General features: G+C 42.9%; 6 protein-coding genes across 8 annotated transcripts; 2 read left to right on the forward strand and 4 right to left on the reverse strand.

Moving 5' to 3' along the window:
* Positions 1-1,497: 1,497 nt before the first annotated feature.
* Positions 1,498-5,124, reverse strand: LOC129582571 (ring canal kelch homolog). Its single transcript, XM_055474098.1, has 7 exons — positions 4,312-5,124; positions 3,850-4,126; positions 3,405-3,711; positions 2,395-3,009; positions 2,239-2,310; positions 1,934-2,140; positions 1,498-1,788 (listed from the first exon to the last, which is right to left on the reverse strand). The coding sequence occupies exons 1-7, from the start codon at positions 4,599-4,601 to the stop codon at positions 1,754-1,756; spliced, it is 1,803 nt and encodes a 600-aa protein (XP_055330073.1). The 5' UTR covers positions 4,602-5,124; the 3' UTR covers positions 1,498-1,753.
* A 322-nt stretch (positions 5,125-5,446) lies between these two features.
* LOC129582574 (uncharacterized) lies at positions 5,447-6,579 on the forward strand. The gene has a single exon (XM_055474101.1). It carries the CDS (start codon positions 5,685-5,687, stop codon positions 6,528-6,530), a length of 846 nt encoding a protein of 281 aa, XP_055330076.1. The 5' UTR covers positions 5,447-5,684; the 3' UTR covers positions 6,531-6,579.
* A 1,031-nt stretch (positions 6,580-7,610) lies between these two features.
* Positions 7,611-9,136, reverse strand: LOC129582851 (uncharacterized). The gene is made up of 2 exons (XM_055474468.1): positions 8,588-9,136; positions 7,611-8,260 (listed from the first exon to the last, which is right to left on the reverse strand). Exons 1-2 carry the CDS (start codon positions 9,081-9,083, stop codon positions 7,611-7,613), a joined length of 1,146 nt encoding a protein of 381 aa, XP_055330443.1. The 5' UTR covers positions 9,084-9,136.
* A 5,108-nt stretch (positions 9,137-14,244) lies between these two features.
* Positions 14,245-15,809, reverse strand: LOC129582572 (kelch-like protein 28). Of its 2 annotated transcripts, none has more exons than XM_055474099.1 (4): positions 15,553-15,809; positions 14,820-15,434; positions 14,641-14,718; positions 14,245-14,483 (listed from the first exon to the last, which is right to left on the reverse strand). In XM_055474099.1, the coding sequence occupies exons 1-4, from the start codon at positions 15,554-15,556 to the stop codon at positions 14,275-14,277; spliced, it is 906 nt and encodes a 301-aa protein (XP_055330074.1). In that variant the 5' UTR covers positions 15,557-15,809; the 3' UTR covers positions 14,245-14,274. The 2 variants fall into 2 exon arrangements, with proteins under 2 accessions (XP_055330074.1, XP_055330075.1); XM_055474100.1 differs by having other exon boundaries at positions 14,333-14,483; positions 14,631-14,718.
* A 191-nt stretch (positions 15,810-16,000) lies between these two features.
* LOC129582852 (kelch-like protein 23) lies at positions 16,001-17,439 on the reverse strand. The gene is made up of 2 exons (XM_055474469.1): positions 16,832-17,439; positions 16,001-16,220 (listed from the first exon to the last, which is right to left on the reverse strand). The coding sequence occupies exons 1-2, from the start codon at positions 17,104-17,106 to the stop codon at positions 16,001-16,003; spliced, it is 495 nt and encodes a 164-aa protein (XP_055330444.1). The 5' UTR covers positions 17,107-17,439.
* Positions 16,904-20,861, forward strand: LOC129582624 (BTB/POZ domain-containing protein 1-like). Of its 2 annotated transcripts, XM_055474180.1 has the most exons (7): positions 16,904-17,081; positions 17,937-18,239; positions 18,334-18,456; positions 18,979-19,138; positions 19,214-19,392; positions 19,753-19,888; positions 20,350-20,861. In XM_055474180.1, exons 2-7 carry the CDS (start codon positions 18,058-18,060, stop codon positions 20,536-20,538), a joined length of 969 nt encoding a protein of 322 aa, XP_055330155.1. In that variant the 5' UTR covers positions 16,904-17,081; positions 17,937-18,057; the 3' UTR covers positions 20,539-20,861. The 2 variants fall into 2 exon arrangements, with proteins under 2 accessions (XP_055330155.1, XP_055330154.1); XM_055474179.1 differs by lacking the exon at positions 16,904-17,081 and having other exon boundaries at positions 17,707-18,239.
* The last annotated feature ends 4,752 nt before the right edge of the window (positions 20,862-25,613 follow it).

A 25,613-nucleotide genomic window follows, 5' to 3' on the forward strand; every position in this document is an offset into this window, starting at 1 on the left:
GGGTCACTCAGAAAGTAATGATAACTATCGCACGATTTTTTATTGCATCAGCGCTTTCCTCGTATTTTCTCAAAATACTGCCCCTTCATCTCTATGCAACGCAAACATCTAGTCTGCCACTCATCAAACATTTTCGAAAAGAAATTAGGTGGTAAATTAGAGATCGCTGTATTGATATTTTCTTCCAGTTCTTCATCATTTTCAAACTTTTTACCACGTAACAATTTCTTCAACGTTGGGAAAATCTTGAAGTCGTGAGGTGCCAGGTCAGGCGAGTATGGTGGATGTGGGAGGATTTTCATTCGCGATGCCGAGATAAAATTCATTGTGGCATTCGATGTATGGGGACGTGCATTATCATGGTGATAAATGATCTTCCTTACGCGGCTTTGGGGTCTCTTTTTTCTGAACTTATCAAAGAAAGGCTGAAGAACATTTGCGCAGTACCACTGTGAATTCAATGTTGTGCCACGCCGTAGAGCCGATTTCAGAAAAACGCCACGCCTGCTGGAAATAAAAGCGTACATCAGCTTACGGGTACTCCTGGAACGCTTGACACTAGTGGGGGTGGGGTCGTCGTTTCCGATCCAAACTTGATTCTGCTGCTTCGTTAGGGGATCATAGTATGAAAACCAGGATTCATCCTCTGTGTACACGTCATATTTGCGTTCGGTCGAAATAACGTCAAAGATGTTCTGGGCCAATTCGACGCGGACTTCCATCTGGGCAGGAGTTAATAAATGAGGACCCATCGCTGACAAACCTTGCGCAGACCAAGCTCACTGCGGACTATCCCACAAACCGTTCCCTCCGATATCTGCAGTTCTTCTGCTATCTGTCTGACGGTAATATGGGGATCGTGTTCGATCAGCTCTCTCACTGCGTCCGAGTTCTTCGCCGTGGTCGCTGTAGGAGGTCTTCCAGTTCTGGCACCATCGTCGAGGTCAAAATGCTCAGTGCGAAATCGCTGGAACCAACGCGCAACAGTAGGATAAGAAGGAGAAGAATCAGGGTGCAAACTTTTCAACTCAGCATGACAACTGCGCGCGCTTTTCTTTTCTAAAATTTTTCTAAGATGATAGCACGAAAGTCGCGCTTCGTTAAATTAGCCATGTTTAATGACTAGTGCAGTGAACAGCTCGACTCGACTGCGCATAGATGCATGCCAGTCGCCAGCCGTAGGCGGTATGGCCACGGCCATTGCCCTATGATCTAGTTATGAATGCTACAGTTTTTAAAAAATTAGTTCATAATTATATGATTATTTGCTGATACCGATTATCATTACTTTCTGAGTGACCCTCGTATTTGATAACAACGCGAAAAGTGTTTACTAAAACTAGTTTTACTGATGGTGTTGTTGAAAAACTACGTGGGGAAGAAGAGTTCGGCCGTGGCTCTATTGATTTATACGAGACATTTATACAAGTTACATTCAAATATTCTTCTGTGGCTGTCCAGTATCTGGACCCTTCTCTCATCTGGGTGTTTCCTTTGTACTCGTACGTTTTATTTACATTCTGACCAAATTAGCGCGTACCTCACGGTTTGTTTGCCCTTGACTAAACTAATGTAATCAAAATTTGCAGTTTCAAAATCTACAGCAAACGTGCACTGCTACAGTAAGCAAATACAGATATGTAGGTAGTAAAGAAACAACCCCAGCAGTGAACAGTCTTAATTGTTGTGGAAGATCTTATTACGGTCGTTAAAATGCTGTTGTCGCATATCCACTTGAAAATCCGCTAAACCATTAGCCTGATTTCGATACCAAATGCAGATTTGCTCCTATAAAATGAAAAGCAACCAAAAACAATCACTGGCACATATCACGGGCATCATATCACATATCACAATTACTGGCACATATCACGTTATCAACCTGCCGTTAATTTAGACGAATACGTGTATTGAGAGGCTGTTGCCCGCTTACTTTTCTGCGCCCTTTTCACTGCACAACCAAAGCTTCGGATGGCCTTGGGCAATCGGCATTCATGCATGGTCCAAGAGTCAGTATTCTCATCGTACACCTCTATGGAACTCTCACCGACTCCCCCGTTATCGGACAAACCACCGAGAACGTAAATCTTCCCATCCACATATCCACACCCCGCTACATTGCGTTTCGTAATCATATCACCTAATTTGCCGCACAGTTGCTCTCAGCATGTACATAGATATTGGCTTCAACGCTCATAAAAAGTAACTCAAAAACCTAAGTACTTTCAAATTACATACTTCTTTTCAGCCATGCATTCGTCGGTGGGTCATAAGCCTCCACGCAACTTAAAGGTTCCTGCGCTTTTCCACCTACACACATTTAGACAGAAAATATATTACTGACAAAAACGTACAGACGGAAATCACTGGTTCAAGCAAACGAACTATTCGTACCGATCACATACACCAATCCGTTGGCTCCGACACATGCGCAACATCCCACCCGAGCCGTAGGCATGTCGGCCAGTTTGTTCCAGATATTGCTGTTTGGATCATAGCAAAATGCAGCGTTCGTCGAAGTTCCTTGGGATTGTCCGCCAAATATATAAAGCCGATCCTTCGCTGCCACCATGGCGGGGCCCAGCAAACCATTAAGAGGCAAATCAGCCACAAACTGCCACGAATTCGTTTGAGGGTCATAGCGTTCCACGGAACGTATTGGTTCCCAATTTGGATTCACATAAATTCCCCCTCCAGCAGCATAGATATAACCCCCCAGCGCTGCCACGCCGGGTCTTATCCGTCCTGTCTGCATTGACGCAACATGTTTCCACACGTTACGAACTGCATCATGTTGACTGATGCGCTGGTTTTCCTTCCGGGTATCGCTTAAAAATCCGCCGCAAACGAAAGCTGAATTCTTGTTCATCACAGTTAGGCCGCAGCAAGATATGCCGTATGGCAGTTCGCCCAGGTGCCAGAAAGCGGACATTGAAGGACAAAACATGTACGTAGCTTTGCTGTTCGCGCCGTCGTAGCCACCAACACAGAGAATTACTTTCGGCAAGCCTAGAATGCGAACAACTGACCGTAATCTGAAATGTCGAATTCGAAAACAGATAAAAGTCTACCTGAATATGAGTAGTCTGCAAATTTAGTTGATCAGACAGTAGTAAAATCAGCGGATATAAACAGGCCATGGCGAAGTCGAGTACACTTAATCAAACAATTTTAAAAATCAGAAGTTTTTTCGAAATTCTGACCTCCTGAGATATGTTATAATGCTATCATTCATAATAGACTACCAATCCGCATCGCTTCGTTAACTACTTGAATTCCATGAGGACCATGACCTTAGCCAAGCAGCGAGACAAAAAGATGGGAATTAAGAGTGAGAAATGCAATTTGCAATAGTACTCTAGTTACTAGTAACGCTTAATAATGCCTGGGAAGCAGCACAGTACCATAGGACTCCCGTGGTCGGCATCTCGATACCACTGCATCCGGCCTGCGGCCCGGTAATTCACTGATATCTCCAGACAGATTTTGCGGATTACCACCAGTCGCTGTACTGTGGAAGCCATTTAGAAAGGCCAGGAAGTAAAGCTCAAGACCTCGAGGACTAAGAAACGGAACCCGAATAAACTGCAACACGTCCGACAAATGCGCTTTGCGTACACCTTTGTCGTGATCAAACCAATGCATCACAGCATCGAACACCTCGTCTTCCGTTTCAACTTCCAGACTATCGGAAGCACACAAGTAAATTATCTAAAAAGAAGAAAAACATTAACTCACAACCACATTTAGCGCTCCCTTCATTCTCGCGAACACTACTGGGAATTCAGCATATGAATACACTCACGACTCACAAATAATTACAACTGCATTTCAGTTCAGCATTTCTACCTTTTCGGCATCCAGCAGCAGAAAATCGCTGCTTTGAGCGATTTGCACAAAATGTTGAAGAACGGAAATCCTTGTCTCCTCTGCCAGCCGCGAATTTTTATGCAGCTCAGCCAGACAGTGCACCATCAGACAATTCGATACACTCATATGGCGCTCGATAAAATTCCAGCAGATTTTGGCGATGGAAGAAATGTTCAGGAAGAGCGCAGCAACCAAAACTGACTGCACATTCTCCGCATCAATCGTAATTTCCATGGAATACGCATAACGTACTATCCTGAACGAACACAAAATTATCGATCAGAAGAATAAAATTAAAAATCATCAATTACAGAAGTTATAAATGTGACAACGAAAATACTGCGAAATACTGTATATGACACAGCGCAAAAAGGGACTCTCGTGTACCGAAATTCCTAACCTAGCCTAAGCAGATCCATGCTGTACAAATACCGTACTTACTCCTTCAGTGTGTTCGTCTGGATGTTCTTCAACCGAATGTCTGACTGCGAAGTTTCTTTCCACTCCGACGTGAACATGGCACGAAAGTAGCTGCTGCACGCGCAGAGGACCAGACGATGACAGGGAATCCCATCACAATCATTTTCACAGCCTTTGAGCACCACATCGCAAAAGCTGCCTGCCATCCGCAGATCCCGTAACTCGCTGAAGAAGTCCTTGCTCAAGTCTGCATAATTCGGATCCTCCAGGAGAGCCGCATCAAGTTCCATCGCGGGGGCTTCCAGTGACATGATGAAGCAGAAAAGCGGGAAGTTACAAAAATAGCAAAACTGCAAAGTGATGCAGTCGTATGCTGATGGTGAGTGGATCCTTCAGATTAAAGAACATTGCGATCTACCTGACCTGGTTATAGTATAAACAGACAACCGAATTTAGGTGGTAAATAATTATTGGTAACGACTAACGAGACACGAATGGATAACGTAATTGCACACGTGGACGTTGCAAACGATAAGAGAACTAAAAGAAAACTTAAAATTGGTATATGCACCCCCGCTTTCACCAATTTTTACTTCTTATCGCAAACTGTGCGTGGGTGATCAACGCTGCAAGAGCTCATTGCGCATGCGGAGTTTGGACTATTCTGGCACCGACGCCGATGACTCATGTTCTCAGTCATCTGCCGAGTGCCGACTGCTCACTGCGCGAGTTCGAAGCCATTTCCGGGACTTGCCTTTACTAGTAAAAAGGTCGTAACCGCCCTTAGTGCAAGCGAGCGAGCGTGTAAACCTTCTTCTTGTAAAGACGCGGTTAGGTAAGACTGCAACAGAAGTAGTTGAGAGTCTACTCGCTATTTGTAGCTGTTTCATATCCTGTGGAAGGCTTATCAGCAGAGCTGCTCAAATATCAGTTTTTGCCACCGCTACGATGCCGATATGGTATCATTAGTTTTATGCCGTTTTTCGGAATTATGCCGATACAATAGGCCCAATCAATGCTATGTTAAACATTTTGAGTATGATAAGGCGAAACAAAATATGAATGCGTTATGCGTCACGTAACAGTGACACATACAAAAAAATGTAAACGCGCTCATCCAATAATAAGCGATTCATTGAACCCAGATATGCAAACGTTGACTGCAAAATGAATCGTGATTCGTGATGTTTATGAAAGTCCTCAGCTGTGAATCTACGATAAAATGTAAGAAACGAAAACACTTCATTTACCGCCCTTCCCAAGAACAATTCATTGCTTAAAATTTTGTTGCCGGTCGTTAACTCGTCTATCGCGTAAAGATGTATCCGTCGGTATATTCAGTTCTTCTTGGTTAATATACAGTATACAGTGCAGCGCTTCTTGGTCAATATACAATGAGTGCCAGACAGAGAGCAATTAAGGACGTGGAAATGGCAATGGTGGTAGAGGCAGTTGACCAGCTATTGTCTTCCTCTGACAGTAATTTCTCAGACGACGAAGATTCTTCCTCTGACCGCGACGATTTGCTTTCTCCGCTCAGTATACGAGCTTACTTGGAGGGAACACGATATGCCGCTGCGAGAGAAAGCTTGCCGAAGAGTAAAGATTTCATCGATAATATCCTGCCATATTATCCTGAAGCCAGATTTCGCCAGCACACGCGGATGAGCAAGAGTGGGTTCAACAAGATTTATATGCTTATTAAGGACGAAGAGATATTCACCAACAATTCAACATGTCCTCAAGCGGATCCACGATTTCAGTTATTTGTTACGCTATACCGCTTTGGATTTTACGGTAATGCCGCTGGACTGGGGCCAGTGTCCAGTCACTGCGGTATTGGATACGGCACTGTGAACTTGTACACAGCGCGTGTAATCTACGCCCTTCTCGGTCTTGAACCAGACGTCGTGAAGTGGCCGGACGCAGAGGAGCGGCGAGAGATCAGCCGACGCATAAGAGAGAAACACGGCTTTCCTTCATGTGTAGGCTTTTTGGACGGAACAATCGTTCCCCTCCATCAAAAGCCGGCAGTTCACGGTGAGGCATACTTTACAAGAAAGTACAATTATGGATTAAATGCAACAATTATCTGCGACGATCGAAAACGCATTCGATACGTTCTCTGTGGCTTTACCGGCTCAGCCCACGACAGCCGTGTGTATGGAAGCTCGAAGATGGCAATAAACCCGGCTAATTACTTCAGCGATGATGAGTATTTACTTGCCGACAGCGCTTAGCTTTGACATCTACAGTAATCGTTCCATATAAATCCCATCGTGCCGACACCCGGGAAAATGCGGATTTTAATGTGTCTCATTCACAATGTCGCGTTGTGATTGAAAACACAATCGGTATGACAAAAAATCGCTTTCAAAGTTTAAAAGATTTAAGAATCAATATTCGTACTGAATCCGACCAAGCTCGTGCCAATTACTACATACGTGTTTGCTGCGTGCTCCATAATTTGTTACTCGAGGATTATTATGATCCGGCCTGGGGTGATATAGATAAAGACCATGCAGACGAAGAGGAAGAAAGCGACTTTAACATGGACTACGATCCCGGTCAGCCAGAAAGGACAAAAGGCGAAGTAAAACGTGAGCGAATAAAAGATTTCGTTCGCATGTATAAGAATGGCTGAAAGAATAGTTGTGTCAGTGTGCGCCATTGTGTAAGATACGAGTACATAATCATGTTAGTACTTGTTTAATTGCTGGTTAACATTTTATTGATCTGTTAAGTACTGTACAGCGTACGTTTATATCATTTTAGCTGTAATTACAGTACAATGTACATATTAACGGTAATTACTGTATATTATACGTATCAGCGCTCCTATAATTATGACATGTGTTAATGCCGCATTGTGTTTGCAAGATTTGTAACCCGATTTTATCATAAATACATTTTATCATAATTTATTATTTTTATTTTAATAACAGTTTGCACCGAAAAATTATGTTATAAAATGCTGAGAAAAATGCAAAAAATTAATCAGTTTTGTGTACTCGTATGCTAGTTCAGTAATTAAGGTTATCAAAAAAACACAAAAAATGTAATACAAAGAAATGTGAGATAGTGAAAGCAAACACACAGCTACAAACTAAAAAGTCTTAACTCGATCGCTTACAGGATAGAAATGAAGCGCGCCAAGTAACTCAATTATAATGTACATACAAATTGCGCATAAGAAAGCAGTCATAATGCCGATACAAGTACTCACTAATTTGCCGGCGGAAGATTCTGCGGCCTGTTGAACAAAATTGAGAACTGGTTGCGTTGGTTTTGCGCTTCCATCAAACGTACATCCAGTTCCTTCATGCGCAGCTCAAAATCCTTTTTCGCTCTTCTTTACGCATTTCCATTTCTTCCTTTCTCTCTTCGCGACGAGCTTCCATTTCTTCCTTTCTCTCTTCACGACGATCTTTTATTTCCTGCTTGCGTAACTCCAGCTTAACCGCGTCGGTTTTTTCTTTGTTGTGGTAAATGTTTTGAAGAATTTCCGGCATTGTTGGTGGCTTTTCTTTCTTTTTATTGTTGCCTTTCTTCTGCTTGCCGAGATTTTCCTCCTCGTCGCTGTCTATCGCCAGTCCCGCACGATACCGGTCCAAGCGGTCCATGCTCTGCAGGTCGTTCTGTGTGTACTTTGTAGCCGGTTTGGGTAGCTTGCGTTTACTGCCCGACGTCGAAGCGCTGTCCGGTGCGCCGTCCGTGAGTGTTTCCGCTGAACGCTCTACAGCTTCCAGTGCTGGTTGCTCTTTGCCCACCGTGCCGCCCGCTTCCAGCGCATCACCGGTGGTGTCGTCTACCGTATCCAGATCCACTGTGTCCACGTTCTTCAGCAAATTGCCAAGTGCTCCAGCCCTTCCGTCTGCCGAGTCGCACAAATGAAGCGGATTAAAGTTCGGACGGTCTCCCATAATCTTGTCAAGACGGTCGAAATGGCGGCATTTTTTGTTGATCACAGCTAAATTAAAACATATACCGCTAATAATACACACAGTATTGCATAATTTTAAAATTTAAAAATTTCAAGTATTTTCAGTTTTTTCCGTGACTTCCAACTTTTATTATAAACTAAAACGAACTGCCGTTGCCAAATTTCAAAATTTTAAAGTTGGTGCAAACTTTAAAATTGAAACTTTAATGTGGTTTCTCTTACAGCCTGGTGTGCAACAAATACAAGAACAACAAAAACTGACCAACAGACCTTTTTATAATCGATTTTAAAGTTTTTTTGATTTTTAAAATTTTCTTATTTAATTTATTTTTCTTATAAGTAACAACTACACACCTCTTATGGTGCTATTGTTGAGCTTTTCCATACGGGTCATTCCACTTTCCGCTTCAACACCGGTCCCCGTTTTTCCCAGCCAGTCACTGGTCTTGCGGTAAGATTTCTCGATGTGGCCAATTTTATCCAGAATTTTCTTTTCGGTCCTTTCTGTTTGGATGCCATTTTCTTGCAGGTAACGTTGAATTTCGACGGCCAGGTTGGCTTTTCCAACTTTGCTCGCACTTTTGTTGTCATTCCGAAGACGGTGATAGTTGTCTTCCAACCACGATATCAAAACGTCTTCATCCTTAATTGGCCATTTGAAGTAATCTCGCTTTTCTCGCTTGGCAGCGGCTCCAGTTGCTGCAATTTCCTCAATTTCGTCGTTATCCGCGACCACAGGCTTGGATCCATTTGCATTTGCTGATGTACTGGCAGCAGAAACGACTTTCTTCCTGATTATAACGCGCTTGAGTGCCTTATTGACTGCAGTGGCTACTTGATTAGTCGACATTTTGAAGTTAACAAAAAATTAGCAGCAAAAAATAAGGAGCACAAAAAAGTTGTAAATTCTGTTATGGCCGTAGCCGTTATGGAAATTGAAATGACCGCCAAATTTTATATCAGCTATCGAAGGAAGCGTTATGCCGGTTATGGGAATGTGCATGTGAAATAGAAAACGCAGCCTCGAGGCTGCGTTTTGCAATTCATCTGTGGATCACGTTCTCAACCAATCGGCATAGCTTTTATCTTTCGAGATATGAATTCAGCGATGACTAAGTTACATAATCTTTCATGTGCGCGCAACCGAGCGTTGTGCCCCACTTCCGAAAAAACATCTGCCAGATCTTTCTACAAGGTCTGATTACCCTTAATATATTATTTTTGAATGTTTTTACTTTTAATTCCGTTAAAAAAAAGTATAATATTACTTGAGCTTCGTACTGATACATCACCGTACATGCGTTCCAAGAAACTATATTCTGAATTTCGTAAGATGAAATGGTTTATTGTTGGCTGGAAATTGCGTGAAAAAGATAAACGATGTCTTGAGGCCCTTGAGCTAACCAAGCTCAAGGAATTACTGATCTGTGTATTGGCCAAAATATTGTTTGCGGTTACGCTCGACATTGTAGAGCCGAGTTTTTGGCCGATAAGCAGCTTAAGCGGTTACTTATAATAGCTGAATGCTGAGTGGAAAGTCGGCGTGATTGACTGGCATGAGTTTTAGCAGGCTGGTGGATAGCGGTAGTCTCTCCATACTCCCGCACGCGGCGCAACGCGATACGAGCATGCCGCCACCTCGGGACATCTCATTCCGTGACATGGATGGTAATACTGATATAAATGATAATAACGACCCCGCTGGTGATACAAATGGACTGCTACACGATTAAATGTGACCACGCAAGCAACTGCGACGCGGCATTACTAATATAAATACCATACCGCACATTGCCGTCAATTTCGCACCAAATTCTTTACTTAAGGATGCCGGTCATTGCTTTCAAGTTGTTAGGCGCATGGAAGCCATTTAAATTCCAGTATTTTCAAATTTACGGAAAGATTGTCTTTGCTGCGGATAAATTGGCACACTTATTCACACAAACCGCGTATGCCGATGTAACCACACAGGATCTGAGAAGCGCCGGCGCAGATTTCTGTTTTAGAGACCACAATGTTTTTCGTAAAGCTTGGTTTGGCTTGATTTATTGCGCAAACGATTTTTCGTTTCAACACCTTATTCGATGTCTGGGGGCAGTAACAACGTAGGTAACTATAACGCAGTGACGATTCCCAACTGGATCACTTTCTTGGGTAAAGGGTACCATGTTTCTTTATGACTTTCAGTTTTAATTCGGGTGATTTTGTTCTGAAGCAAAACGGTCGAGTAACTCAAATTTATCATGGTGTTGAAAACCTAGTGACCGTTTCCAACATAAAACAATGGTTAGCCGCTTTTGGTCTTGACGTGCTAACTCAACTCGACCTGGTGCAAAAGTGTTTTGGTGCTTGGATGTTGATTCGATTAATCTTGCCAGAATCCGCGGTTTACAATAAAGTTCATGAATCGCGTAATTTTCTAAAAAGTATGTTGACAACAATTTATGAAAGTTTTAAAAATTTGTGAATTTTTGTAAAAGTCGTTTCAAAAAGGGAAAATTTCACAATTCTACCTACCATGTTGAAAGTTACCTATTATACGCAATGCTCGTGAGGGCAAGGCCACGTCATTATATCTCTGTGAACACCTGCGTATTTAATAGTAATAACCTTTAACGCAGATCTCCTTTCTTTTCTCCGCAAAAGAAACAAAAACTATAATCGCTGAGGTTTATTTTATTTGTACTTACGTATTCAGATTTATGCAAACCTTTAAGAATGAGACTGTTTTGAAGTTTGAAATAGGGTGTTGTCGCACAAGGCGAGAAACTTCGATCAAGCAATCAAATAATTCGTTTTTCATTTGCAAGAATTATATCTCCGTTTCATGCAGATTTCATTTAAATTTTGTTGCATTTATAGAAACAAAAGTTTGAAATAGAAAAAATGAATCTTTCGTTCTACATGATGCTTCAATTGCGACGCCGCTCGGATTTGCCTTCGGTTTTCCTCGAAACAATAGTTCGCTACCGAATTTCGAAATTGCAACGGAAATTTCGTCCATGAAAATTATTTTTTTAATGAAAGGGATAATGGAATGCTTTTGTTTTATTTTCTGCTAGCTGCGCTGCGCTTGCTCGCGCCGCAGCTCGGCATAGCTGTTGCCTCCGCCTCCGGTTTCCACTCCCGTATCATCACGGTAAAAAAAAGTTAAGCTGAACTGTAAGAAGAATCTCTTCAGAATAGCAGGACAATAGAATCTTCTCGTTTTACTTGCTGCTTCGCTCGCTGCGGTGCGCTTGCTCGCGCCGCAGCTCGGCGTTGCCTTTGGCCTCGCCTTCGGTTTGTGGAACCGTATCATTACAGTAACAAAAAGTTTAAGTGGAACTGCAAGAAAAATCTGTTCAGGTTAACAAAACAATAGAACCCTTTTGTTTTACTTGCAGCTTCGCTTGTTTTGCTGTGCTCGCCAGCGCCACGTTTTGGCGTCGCCTTTGGCTACGCCTTTAGTTTCCACAGTAAATAGACATGATACACTACCAAAAACTGACACAGTTACGGTACCTTGTTACAGTTAGGCAAACGTAACATTTATTAATGGTAACGCTTGGTTTGAGTGGTAACGCTGGTAGCGGTAACGCGCAACGATGAACCATCATAATATCAAAAACAACAGTGGCAATGCAGGTGATAGTGTTAACGTTAGTAACGGTAGTAATGACTCCTGACTTCGCTGGGTTTCCTAAATAGATGTTTCGCTATGGTAACGCTTCAAAACCATTTCGAACAATTGCTCAGAAGCTTTAGAATCCTTTTGATTTTGTTTAAAATTTTACATCTTCTCGAATGTACGCTTCCTAAGCGTACCTCTTCAAACAAATTATTTGTAACTTGCAAGCCTCGTGAGCGCAAATTTTTGTAGTTCATTTTCGATGAATACCGGTGTTAGTCATTCTGAATCCATTTCAGGTTATCTTTTTTCAGGATTTTTACATTCAGTTTATTTAAGCAACAATCAAATGATTGTTCGCGCTGCAGCTCGGCGGCGCCCTCAGCTCATTTATAAAAGCAGTTAATCATTAAAGTAAAAGCGTTTCATTAAGGCAGCTGTTTATGAAAAAGGTAGCAACGGTTGCAGAAACCCGAAACGGTGACAAAAACATGCACGGTTATCCATTACGGTAACGGTTACAATGACGGTATCCCGCCATAGTAATCCATTTCAAAACTGGTTGCGGTAACGGTACCCCGTTACCTTAAGAATTAATCATTATAGAAATTCAGTAATGATCACCCGCTGCATAGAAAGTAATCTGTTATGGTAACAGTAATCCTCATCTAAGGTAACTTATTACGGTTACGGTAGTTTTTCTGATAGCATTTCGAAATGGTTGCGAGAGCTTTTCACGGTAAAAGTTACCTGTTACGGGACCCGTAAACATAAAACACCCCACCACCTACACCGGGCAAAATTTTCGGACCGGGTCCATAAAACGAGCTACTTCTACTATTGTACGGCGGACTCTGCATAAAAATGCATAAGTATGTAAGATTGAAAAACAATAAGTATTTTCGCAAACGTCAATTCCCTAAAAGGACACGCACCAAGGGCCGCAAAAAACCCTTCCCGGGTCCAAATTTTACGACCGCCCTAATATCACTGCTAGTTTGTCAATAATGACCGGGTTATAATTTACGTCACGGTTCCCAAAAAACAATCCACCCGGGGGTCGCTAAAAAAATCCGGCCCGGGTTCAAATTTCCGGACCGCCTTTACATTATTACGGCGGGTTCGTCAATAATGACCGGGTTATAATTTACGTCACGGTCCCCGAAGAACGCTCCACCCGGGGGTCGCTAAAAAAATCCGGCCCGGGTCCAAATTTCCGGACCGCCTTCAAATTATTACGGCGGGTTCGTCAATAATGACCGGGTTATAATTTACGTCACGGTCCCCCAAAAACGCTCCACCCGGGGGTCGCTAAAAAAGTCCGGCCCGGGTCCAAATTTCCGGACCCCCCGTACATTATTACGGCGGGTTCGTCAAAAATGACCGGGTTAGGATTTGAATTTTAAACTACCTTCTCAATTGTTTCAGCGGGGAACTGCGCCCCCCGCATCCCCTGCTTATTGGGGCTCCGCCCCAAACCCCGGCCAGGGGCTTCGCCCCTGGACCCCGGGAACCCGGCTCTCCGGTTCGTCACGTCACACATTTTAAATTAAAAACGCTCGCTCGCTTGATTAAACTTTATTTCCTTTTTTTGCCTTTATTCGCCGTTATTAAAACTTAATATGGCAACATTATTTACTTATTCTAAAGGTGTACCAGCCTGTACGGTATGTACCGTGTACCAGCCTGTAAAATTTGTCCTTAAGTTCCACGTCCCAAGAAATTTCTGTAAGCTTTTTGGGTTGTACGAGTATCTATACTTTGCAGATGGGATATTGCTGATCAAGCGGCGCGTTTTTCGTTTCAATCACGCCACCGCTAAACCCTTCATGCCTTTCCGCGCAACGCCCAGCTCGGCGCCGACTCGGCGCATCGCTCCGTATCGTGATCCCAACATCAACAGTTCAACTGCTGAACCGGACGCTGAACAACCAGCAGAATGCGCCGCGCTATCGCTGTCTGATTAATGATTTACTGCACTCATTCATAAACAAAAATCTGCGTGTGCTCTTCCGTCATTTTAGTTTCATAAAAATTTTCGATTTAATACGAGTACTGAAATAAAGCGAGTGCTCGCTAAATGCGGGGTTATATTTAAACCAGTTTCATGGTAAACAGCTCTCTTCGGTTATTTAATACTGTCTGTTGTTCAATGAGAGTATACTGCAGCATAATTATACTGCAACTGACTTTATTGCAGTTTGCAATATAACGTCAAAATCAATATCGAAAGTATAACCACGAAATGAAACCTGCTCGCGAACGTTGAAAGTCGGTGGAGTGTTTTCTTTGATAGTCAAATAAAGCGATCAACACAGAAGCGTGGTTAGCGTCTGCATATTAAAATCTGCGAAAGATAGCGTACACAAATGCTTCACATTTCACATTAGTGGTAGTCTAAACAAAACCCGTTCATGAACTGCCCCTCGCACTAATCTTTCTGCATCTTCATCACTGCACAACCAAAACCTCTGATGGCCTTTGGCAATCGACATTCGTGCATAGTCCAAGTGTCTGTATTCTCATCGTAAAACTCTATGGAATCCAAACATTCTTCCTCTGTGGACGCTCCACCAAGAACGTAAATCTTGCCGTCCACACAACCGCATCCGGCCATACTACGTTTGGTAATCATCCCGCCTAATTCGACAAGCGAGCACATTATGTACCGGTGGCTCAAGTGATCAGAAGACTGTCACTAAAGTTTACTAAACAGTAAACATGGTTCGGTACTTAAGTAAGCAGAATACAGCGCCTCAGTCATAGTCTAGAAGTAAGTACACGTACTGGAACTCACGTTTCTTCAACCATACATTCGTGGTCGTGTCATAAGCCTCCACACAGTTTAAATATTTAGCTCCACTCCTCCTTCCGCCTAAAGGGTGCGAGATACCACAGGATAATCATTAATTTTACATAACAAATACGACTGATAAATGAGCATATATTACGAAACTTTGTCACGTTCAGCCGTACCGATGACATAGACCAATCCGCGAGGACCGACACACGCACAACACCAGTTTCGAGCAGTGGGCATGTCAGCTAGTCTACTCCCAGTGTCGCTTGTTGGATCGTAGCAGAATACTGCGTTCGTCTTCCTCTGTTGCGAAATACCGCCAAACATATAAACCCGATCATCAACAGCAACCATACTGCAGCCCCACAGATCGTCAACCGGTAATTGAGCCACACGCTGCCAGGAATCGGTCAGCACATCATAACACTCGACAGAACGTAAGGGCTCCCAATTATCATTCACATAATAATACCCTCCAGCAACGTAAACGCGACCGCCCAAAGCAGCCACGCCGGACCCAGCCCACCGATGTTGCAGTGGTGCAACGCTTTCCCATGTATTATGAACTGGATAATAGCGGCTGACTCGATTAGTTTCGTCGGTCGTCGTTAATCCGCCACATACAAAAACGGAATTATCCTCCATTACCACCGAACCGCACAAAGCAATGCTATAAGACATCTTCTCAAGACACCAGAAAGTGGACGTCGATGGACTGAATACAGTCACTGCTGCTTGCGGGATCTTGTGGTCATCACACCCACCAACGCAAACGATGACGTTTGGCAACCCTAAAAACACTTTAAATAATTAAATTTACTGACTATGTAATCATATGGGCAGCCGCACTGTAATTGCAGCTGTGCAGTAACGTTATGCTGCTTTGAAGTTGCTACTATACAGCAATACCCATTGTGTTTTCGAATTACGTCCGTGGTCGACACCGTAGCGAAACTGCCTCCGCGCTTCGCCCAGGCAACTCGCTAATGATCCCTGCTTCGTTCCGTGCGATACCAGCCGTTGCACTAATCAATCCGTTAAAATGGGCTAAAAAATACTGTTCGAGACACTTCGGTCCCAGAAACGGCACCCGGATGAACTGCAGCACTTCCGCCAATCGGGTCTTCCGTCCAGCCTGGTCATGATTGAACCAGCGCATTACAGCAGCAAACACTTGATCTTCCGTCTGCACGCGGAGACCATCGAACTTGCATAATTCAGCTATCTGAAATGTTACCAGCAAAATTTTAATGTAAGTACGACACAGTACGAGGTACTCCCCTATTCTCGAGCCGCAGCCATCGGCAATGGAACACATACTCTGTCGGCATCCAGTTGCAGGAAATCCTGTCTCTGGCTAATTCGGATAAAATGTTGAAGATGCCAGCTGTGGATTGTTGTGCAAGTCAGCCAGACAGTACACCGTCAGACAATTCGTTATGGTCATGTGATTTTCCACGAATCGCCAGCACAATTTGGAGACGGAAGAGATATCCAGGAAGAGCGCAGCAGTCAGAACCGGGTATACATTCTCCTCGTTGATGGTGATTTCCATCGAATACGCATATCGCACCAGTCTAGAATGTGCACTGTCAGTAAAGTGTCAAAGTACAGGTACAAGACCGTTACAGCTCCTGTACGTCTTTATACCTGTGCATGTACACGTACGTGTACAGTAAATGTACGTACTTACAAAGTTATACGCACATAATGTGCTTGTACAGATCTGTACATCATGTACCTACATTAAATCAGAGAAAAACATGTATTGTACTTACATACAGTACTTATTGTGCAAGTACCGGCCTACATTATCCAACCGAAAGCACAGTCATAGAAGTACAATGCACATTCAAATGCACATTCAGTACACCTACAGTGTCAAAGTACATACGATCTGCATGCGCTACGCGTGATAAAAATTTTTATGGATATGATTTTTTTTCGGCCATTTATTGTAAGTAAGGGGCATGCACGGTACGTCGTTCTATAACGCATGACTGCATTTATTTTAGTTAACTGCTGTCTACAACGTACGTATGTACAAGTACGTTGTGTAATATAAAGTAGTCAATAATCATGATTAATGTCATGATCAAAGGATGCAAAGCTCCTCACAATTTCGCACACAGATTAATGCATTGGATCATTACGAAAAGCCCTTAGCACTCATCCACAGGTCACTTACTCCTGCAGCGTGTTTGATTGAATGTTGTTCAGTTGGATCCCTGTCGGGGGGGATTCTCTCCAGTCCGAAGTGAACATGCTCCGGAAGTAGCTGCTGCACGCGCAAAGTACCAAACGATGACAGGGAATGCCAGTACAAGTATCCTCGCAGCCTTTGAGCACTACATCGCACAGATGGCCCGCCATCTGCACATCGCGAAGCTGGCCGAAGAAGTCCTTCGTCAAATCGACGTAGGTCTTGTCGTTCTCAGGTAGGCTCAATTCGTCTAGCGACATAACTAGTAATGTGTTGTCCCGAATATTCGGGAAATCCGATGTATCGGTGAGCGGACAGCGCCGTAAACTGGGCCACTGGGCAGCAAATTATAACTGTACAATGTGCAGATGATGTAGTAAAAAAACCGTAAGACAATCTCCTGGAGAAAACGGCACGAATCTTCTTCTCATCGGAGTGAATTGAGAAGTACACAGTTTGCGCAGCAAGAAATGATTTTCCCCGTAAAACGACGCCCGGTTACGGGCACAGGAAGATGCGGTAACGCCGGTAACCCTTTACTGCCTGCGCCTTCGTACTATTCCATTTTTAATTTTGTTCGTCCCGGCGCAACATTTCTGTTTTCTGTGCACCAACCAATAAAAGAGAAAAGCAAAAAAATAATACATGAAGTATAACACTTGCGAGTTTGAAAAGATGTTATCGAAATAATCGAACTCACCACCTGACAGAAGTGAAGGATAAATAGCACAGTGCATTCTGCCCTGGCAGCAAAGTCCATCCGGCACCGACGCAGATGACTACGGGTAGTTTGCGGCTTGCTACTGTCACAATGGCAGTTACATCACAGCGGCAGCTACATTACAAGGCTGCAACGAACCCATTCTGAAATCTCAAATCGTTAGTACTTACTCGTATCAGTCGTATGGTAGAAATGGATTTTTATCAGTCTGCCTCACTCTGCCATTACCATTTTGATTATTTTGTTCTTCTTTTCGTAAAATTATAATCTGAGATAGTATTGGCCAGACATTTTAATAACACTTTGAGTAGATTTTGGTTTCTCTCGTTTCTCTCGAAGCCGTGGAAGCAGATTTTGTTTGTTGTGCAGTGTGGTGGATCTCGTGATTCTCGTCCAAAGACCTGATCTATCATTCCTTCGTAATTTGCGTTATTGGGGGCGCTGAAGACTGGCCGCTCCCGTTTCATTCGACAGTTTGGCTCTTCCCACCATGTCGCAGTTGTCAGCATCCCCGTCTGCATTATCCCTCACCCAGAGTGACTGGGGCTGGCAGGGTCGTACCGCGGGCATCGCCAATCGCACTAAGCATCTGCTGGCCAGCGGGGAACATAGCGATATCCAGTTTGTCGTCGGGCGCTACCGTGGAACGATCCAGACATTCCGTGCACACAAGTACGATTCATTTGCGGTGGTACTTCACATTTCACAACCACTGTCAGAAAAACTGATAACCGTGCGCACATCACTCGGTAGCATTTTTGTGTAGGTTTGTGCTGCGCATTGGCAGCCAGGTGTTTGATCAGCTCTTCTACGGTGAACCACCATCGCCGAGCCACACTAATCTCGAAGTTCCTGACGCGACGCCCGAAGCCTTCCACAATTTGCTGAGGTGAGCGTTATTTTGCCACATGAAAATCTTAAAAAAATAATGGATAATTTTGTAATTTTTAATAAATCTATACAGTACAAAGTATAACGCCGAGCGCAATCTAGAATTTATTTACATTCATTTAGTAATTCATTTAATTACACGAATTATTAATTGGCAAATTTTTTGGCAGGTTTTTCAGTATAATAAGTACTTGCTTCATTACTAACGAAATAGTTACTTTTTTTATTGTTCCGTTTTTTATTTATTTACTGTTCTTTTCAGCTCACGTGTTGCATCGCTGTTTTTTATAAATAATTTCACTCGCAACAATTAATATTTTATGCACTTTTAAATATCGTATTTGTTGTTTTTCCTTTTGATTTCACTTTTATCTTCGAGCATAGAAAAATATCAGATAAATTTCTTTGCAAAATTATCGCATTTTTTCCCTAACAAACTGAAATCTGATATTTTTCCGAGTTTTCTGTTATCCATGAATTTGTATTTCATCGCACACATGCTTCTTTTCTCCCACGTCAGTTATCTGTACACGGACAGCGTGGAGAATCTGACTTCGCAGAATGTCTTCGACACACTGTCCTGCGCGTCAAAATACAAAATCCAGCTGCTGTTTGATCTGTGCTCGGATTTCATCATCGCCAGCCTGAACATGGACAACTGCTTGACAATGCTGGAAAAAGTAAGCATCGGGATATTGCGTTCATATGACAGTGTCCAGTTTTTCTAAATCCGTTGTTGCTTCCATTGTGCACAGGCCGAGGAATTGAACGCCCAGCGTGTGATCGGAAAATGTCTGGAAATGTTGGATGCCTCCAGCGGCGAGATTCTGCAATCGGACAGTTTTCTCACGGTCAAAAAGACGACATTGGAGACCGTTCTGCAGCGTAGCACACTGACTGCGGATGAATACAGCGTCTACAAAGCCGCAGAACGGTACGTTTGTATTTAATTTTGGTATCGTATGTGCATTTTCGCGGCTTTCAACTGTAAATTGACAGCAATTTTCGGTTTTATTTTTGTGGCTGCAAAAGTTATGACAACAATTCCCAGCGACAAATGTCGGCAATGACTTGATAATGCAGTACATTAATCAGCGATTTTCTTGAACAGCACTTTCGTTGTTTTATGCCTGCATGCTTGATAATTCACTAAATTTTGTCCTGAACAGTTTTTCCTTTATTTTCGCACCAGTAATTTGATTACTCAGGAATCGATATTATTCTAATTATTACTAGTGTTTGTTTCGTTATTTAAGAATTTGTTCTTAAATACTAAAACAGGATATTCTTGCAGCTGGGCGAATCATGCGTGCCAGATGGATAAAATGGCTCCTTCGAGTCACAACCGGCGCCTTAAGTTGGGAACGGCCCTCTCTCTTATCCGCTTTCCCTTGATGACGGACGTTCAGCTGGCCGATGGGCCGGGCGAGGTAATGAAGCGCATCCCTGAATCCTGAATACATTAGGGCGATCGCTAATTTTCTGTGCAGTTCTCAGAATTTTTTCATTTTATGTTAATAATAGTTACGATTTCTGGCAGAAATTTCCAATATTGGTAAATTGTAATTCAGAAATATCTAATGATTATTTTACTTTTTTATTATTTGACGGTGTGCCGGGGAAGTTTCCAGTTTAAAAAATTATGATTTGTTTCTTACTTAATTGCAAGCATTTTGTTTTCTTAAAAATAATTTTGGTTGTTATTTCCAGGAGTTTTTTCGTTTCGACAGTTTTACTTTTTTTCAGTTGTTTTATTATGTCCACTGCTTTTACGATTTATTGCCAGGACTTCCTACTTGTAGAGATTTAACAGTATTTACGAATATGTTCTTACTAATTTTACGATATGCTCTGGGGATTTTGGTACAAATCGGTGAGTTCTGCTTGGCAGACGGGATTGCTGACCAAGGACGAGCTGTGTGATATCTTCCGCTACAAGCATGCAACCGCCAAACGTTGCATCCCCTTTCGCACCACGCCCCGCGCGGCGCAAACCCGCCGCATGGCCCCGTATCGCGCTCCTCAGTTTTCCACTCGGCTCTCGCGAACGCAGCCGTATACGCCGCGCTACTCACCTTGAAATCGCTTTTAATTAGTCGGCAGAATGTTTTTTTCTAAGCTTTCTAATCAGTGTCGATTTAACTGAAGTGTGTGGAATTGCTGGTTTGCTATCTTCTGTGTGTGGTATTGACCGATGGTTTCGTACCTTCTGTTCACAATGAAGGCTCTTTGAACGCTTTGAATTTATCGATTTCTAATGAAAAGTTACTAATTTTTGCATACAACATCTGATTTCTGAACGATGCTGTAGGTCGAGATGATACCTTCTATACATGCGGAATTCTGTTTGTGTTCTTCGGTGGTAAGATTTGACAAAAATTTTGAAATAAAGCGACTGCTTGGCAGATGCGGCGTTACACAGACATCTCCAAATTAGCTGTGCTAAAATAAGAATGTTTCTTTCGCGTATTTGCTTATTTCGCTCTGCATAAAACCAAAAACTGTATTTTGCCGGTCGCCTTCATATGTACGTCACTAACGTCAGTATGTACTGTACGCACTCTGTAGCAACGAAACCACAGTATCTGTAGACTAAATACTTATTTTCCTAATGGTATGTCCAGGTCATGGTATGCGCTGGCGCAGCGAGATACCTATTCGTTCAGGGCACTATAAAAGTAAAAGAGCTCTTGCAGTTTCCTCACTTGTGTCGCGTCCTGCATCCTACGTATAAGAGCACTAGTATTGTATGTGCAGTCAGGCACCACCGGGGCACCGCATTGTCAGACAATATTCTGTAAGTGCATTAAAAATTTCTGTACAGGTAATGCTAATGTCTATTACTGTATTAAAATGTTTTGCACTGTGACGCGTCACCGCGTTAATATGACTTCGGCGGAATAAATCCGGTTTATGTACGACTCTCTAAGAAAAAGAAATGAAAACCGTACTCTGTACACGAAAGACGATAATCAGTTTATTCTCATACGACTAGGTTGTGCTGTACTGTACTGATGGTCTGTTTTGCGCTTGTAAGACCATGTATTTCACATTTTCTATCAGCAATTACGCAGATATTACTATCAAAATCCTGATGTATCGGAAATTTTGATTCTTCTCTGTCTCTGAAGGGTGATGATTAGCATCATATCAAGAAACTAGAAGCTTCGCCACACGAACAGCCATTTTATGCCAAGAGTATTATGGAAGAAGTGACTACTTCCAGGTCTTAATACTGTGTACTTGTGTATCCTTGGTCCTGCTTGTCCAGTTTGGCATGTTTAGGTGCTTGCTTTATCATTGTATAAAAGGCGCTATACAAGCGGCTTTTCCTATTTCCTGCTGTGGAGTACCTGCTGTGGAGTACCTGTGGAGTGCTTGTTCACCTTGTTGGTTCGCGAAAGCATTCCTTATCGATCTTTAACCGAAATCGGAGCTACAATAACGCCGCACGTGTGGGGATGATTTTCGATGATATCTATACTTCTATGATATTTTCCTAATGTTTGGGGGCCTAACGTGTAAGATAAGCATGGCTGTACCCGCGACGGGCGTGATTTGCTTACGAAAAAAATGTTTTCTGCTCTCTTTCTTCCTTATTTTGTCTTACATCATTTAATTATTTCATTATTCTCACAGTAACAAAACATTTTTGATGTTCTGCAGATACATACGATGTTTAGGCTGAAATACCAATGTATCAACGCGAAATGTGTTCCTTTCGTTAGAGAACAAAATCAAACATCATTAACGGTAACAGGTTAACGGTTAACGGTAACATTAACGGTAACACTCTCAACATAATGAGTGGTATGGAAACGGCTTTATATGGAAATCTGTAAAATGCGCATAGATGAGTATACAAACAATCAGCAATAAGCAAAGACAAAAACCATTTTATTGAAAAAGTGTTTCCTGTTGTGAAGATCGTGGAGCTACCATTAAAATATCGGTGGGGTACATGTCCATGACAGTTCGGTTAAACCATCAACCAGACGGCGACACAAAAGAGAGAATCGCTCCTGTAAAATGATTCGAAATGAAAAGAAACACAAAATAGCAAACAAACATTATGCAACTTTTTCGTTAATTTTTTAGACCAAAACGGTTATTTACATGCCACTGCCAGATGCGCTCACCTTTCTTAGCCCTCATTACTGCACAAGCGAGGCCTCGGATGGCCTTGGGCAGTCGGCATTCGTGCATGGTCCATGTATCCGTAGTCTCATCGTAAACCTCGATGGAACTCTCATAATGATCTCCGTTGGCCGACAAACCACCGAGAACATAAATCTTGCCATCCACATATCCACATCCAGCCAAACTGCGTTTCATAATCATATCACCTAATTTGCCACACAGTTGCTGTACATACAGTACGTACGAACTGATTCATATTTTTTTATCATTATCACGGCTAATACGAGAGAAGTACTTCGAAATTAGGATGGTGTTGTAATATACAGTCAGTATGTAATTGTGTTGTACGATCACAATAATACCCCTTTTCACTCACTTTTCCTCAGCCATGCATCCGTGGTTGCGTCATACGCCTCCACGCACTTTAAATGTTCCTGAGCTCTTCCGCCTGTACATGTACACAGAGAAACTACATCAAGCGCACAGTAATCAGCACTAGACCGAAGACATCTTGTTTCTCCAACTGTGCTAGTCTTACCGATGACATAAATCAATCCGTTGGATCCGACACACGCGCAACTCCCTAGTCTAGCAGTGGGCATATTCGCCAGCCTACTCCAGCTATCGCTTGCTGGAGTGTAGCAAAATGCAGTGGTGCCGGTACTCGCAGTTTTCTGCTTTCCGCCAAATATATAAAACCGATCCTTAGTTGCCACCACGGCGGAACCAAACCGTCCACCGGTAAATCAGCCACAAACTGCCAGGAATTTGTCTGTGGATCGTAGCGTTCCACAGAACGTATTGGTTAACAGTTTGGGGCCACATGAATACCCCCTCCAGCAGCATGATATAACCTCCCAACGCAGCCACGCCGGGACTTATCCGCGCTGTCTGCATTGGAATTTGGCACAACATCCTTCCACACATTACGAGCAGTATCATACTGACTGACGCGCCGGTCTTCTTTCCGGGCATCGCTTGTGAATCCGCCGCATACCATTGCTAAATTTTTGCCTATGACAGCTAAATTGCAGCTAGATACGCCATACGGAATTTCGTCCAGATGCCAAATAGCGGACACTGAAGGACAGAACATATACGCAGCCTTGCTGTTCTTGCCGTCGTAGCCACCAACACAGAGAATTACTTTCGGCAAGCCTAAGAGCAAAGTAATTAACCGTTTTCACAAATTTTATTAACTGCCATTTGCTAAATTAGTGGATGAGCGGGCTGTAGCAAAGCTAAGTACTGTACTTACTCCAATCCTTAATTAATATTGAGCAATTTGACAAATTTTGCGTTTTATCGAATCCGCAGTACGTTGTGCCATCCTTTATAATCGGCTACCTATCCGCACCATTTCGATAGCTATGAATTCAGTTATGCTAGGCAAACACTTATACTTTGAAACAAAATAAAATGAGAACTGAAATCAGAAAACAATAGCGCACTAGTAGTATAGTGAGGCTTAATAATGTTGTCGGCAGCAGTACGAGACTACGAGTACAGCGTGGTAGCGCCAAGTTGAAGACAGCGCATATTTAATTCGCCCCCTCACTTCCCTGTTCTTGTTGGTCCTGCTCAATTATTATGGATAAGACTATGGTTCATGGTACACCTATTCGAAAAAAAATTTTTGCTGTCGTATGTATAGATCTCATATTATTTATATTTTAATTTCATTTCCGGTGAAATTTCGACTGACCAGCGTTTTCAGGATATTTTGGCTTGCAACTTTTTAACGGTCTTCGTAATTTTCAGTGTTTGTTTTTTTTTCTCATGTACTTTGTACAGTGTCATAGGACTCCCGTGGTCGGCATCTCGACGCCACTGCCTCCAACGTACGCCCCGGTAATTCGCTGATAATTCCTGACAGATCCTGCGTACTGCCAACCGGTGTAGTGTGGAAGCCATTGAGAAGAGCCAGAAAGTACCGCTCTAGACACTGAGGGCCAAGAAACGGAACTCGAATGAACTGCAACACGTCCGATAAGTGCCCCTTCCGTCCAGTTATCGGACGTGTTTACTAATTGGTTTACGTTTTTAATAGGCTATGATTTGCCATAAAGAATTTATGGGTAGTGCTTTGCAACGGTGTTGCTGATTAGTGGTAAGGACAGTTGTGCGTAATCTTCCGCTTCCTGCAGGCACTGACCCTTATTGTTGCTGCTGAATGTTGCATACCTTCCCACGCCACCCGTTCTTCCTCGGATGCCGGAGCCAGTCCTATGCCGATTAGTTCTTTTCGTCCGGAGAAGATGGCTGCTTGTGGTGCTAATCGGCAAATTTAGCGTATAGAATTGGTGGTTTACTGTCTGGACTTTGAGGAAGTGTGCCTGTGATGTGTATAGGATACACCAAGAGCTGTAATACCGTCATACACCGTCATACACCCAGAGTTGTAATACCAACAAGCTAGAGGCTTGATCTCGATGTGATTAACTTTACGGACTGCTCTCGTTTTCTCTTTCGAGCGAGGAACGGCTTGAGACCTCTTGGTTAACTTTCACCTACGTCTTCGGTTCTTTTCTACTTTACGGGCTTGCGCAGTCATCTTCTGATTGTCTGGGCGTCTTAGGTGTAATGAGGTGACCGTTCTGCTTCTCACTTATCCAGTGACCTTTGGTCTTTTTGTTCTGCATGCCCAGTATCGCCTAATTGATGGATCTTTCTGTCGCTTCTGCAACCATCTAGCTTGAAAACAGGCAAAGTATAATATGTATTCTAGTATATTTCTCGTGTTTGTAGCAAGGACTCCTGGTTCCGGTCTCCTTCGTCGTAGTTAGGCCATCTAACTTCCATCCGGCCATCATTCCCCGATAACAGTTTCAGATAGAGAGTTCTCTTACCGCTTGACTGTGTGTCCTTATGACTGTGATAAAGGGGCAAGCAACGTGCAACGTCTTTTCTTTGCATCGCAACAACTTCGGTATGATATTTTCCGGCGGTTTTGTAGACTTTGTAGTCTTTTGTAAATCTTGGCGTCTTTAATCGTTCTGCATGTATTTTTCGATT

The sequence above is a fragment of the Paramacrobiotus metropolitanus genome, unplaced genomic scaffold (assembly GCF_019649055.1).
Source record: "Paramacrobiotus metropolitanus isolate TYO unplaced genomic scaffold, Prichtersi_v1.0 Parri_scaffold0000008, whole genome shotgun sequence".
NCBI lineage: Eukaryota > Metazoa > Tardigrada > Eutardigrada > Parachela > Macrobiotidae > Paramacrobiotus > Paramacrobiotus metropolitanus.

Excerpts from the sequence above, each read along its gene's own strand:
- LOC129582571 (XM_055474098.1), bottom strand. The coding sequence starts at position 4,601 with ATGTCACTGGAAGCCCCCGCGATGGAACTTGATGCGGCTCTCCTGGAG. Across the intron at positions 4,127-4,311 it reads CAGACGAACACACTGAAGGA|GATAGTACGTTATGCGTATT; the intron begins GTAAGTACGGTA and ends GTGTTCGTTCAG. Across the intron at positions 2,311-2,394 it reads CGGATTGGTGTATGTGATCG|GTGGAAAAGCGCAGGAACCT; the intron begins GTACGAATAGTT and ends AAATGTGTGTAG.
- LOC129582574 (XM_055474101.1), top strand. The coding sequence starts at position 5,685 with ATGAGTGCCAGACAGAGAGCAATTAAGGACGTGGAAATGGCAATGGTG.
- LOC129582851 (XM_055474468.1), bottom strand. The coding sequence starts at position 9,083 with ATGTCGACTAATCAAGTAGCCACTGCAGTCAATAAGGCACTCAAGCGC. Across the intron at positions 8,261-8,587 it reads CAACAATAGCACCATAAGAG|CTGTGATCAACAAAAAATGC; the intron begins GTGTGTAGTTGT and ends GTTTTAATTTAG.
- LOC129582572 (XM_055474099.1), bottom strand. Across the intron at positions 14,719-14,819 it reads CGGATTGGTCTATGTCATCG|GCGGAAGGAGGAGTGGAGCT; the intron begins GTACGGCTGAAC and ends CGCACCCTTTAG. Across the intron at positions 14,484-14,640 it reads GAATGTATGGTTGAAGAAAC|GCGGGATGATTACCAAACGT; the intron begins GTGAGTTCCAGT and ends TTGTCGAATTAG.
- LOC129582852 (XM_055474469.1), bottom strand. The coding sequence starts at position 17,106 with ATGTCGCTAGACGAATTGAGCCTACCTGAGAACGACAAGACCTACGTC. Across the intron at positions 16,221-16,831 it reads CAATCAAACACGCTGCAGGA|ACTGGTGCGATATGCGTATT; the intron begins GTAAGTGACCTG and ends TGCACATTCTAG.
- LOC129582624 (XM_055474180.1), top strand. The coding sequence starts at position 18,058 with ATGTCGCAGTTGTCAGCATCCCCGTCTGCATTATCCCTCACCCAGAGT. Across the intron at positions 18,240-18,333 it reads CAGACATTCCGTGCACACAA|GTTTGTGCTGCGCATTGGCA; the intron begins GTACGATTCATT and ends ATTTTTGTGTAG. Across the intron at positions 19,889-20,349 it reads TGGCCGATGGGCCGGGCGAG|ACGGGATTGCTGACCAAGGA; the intron begins GTAATGAAGCGC and ends TCTGCTTGGCAG.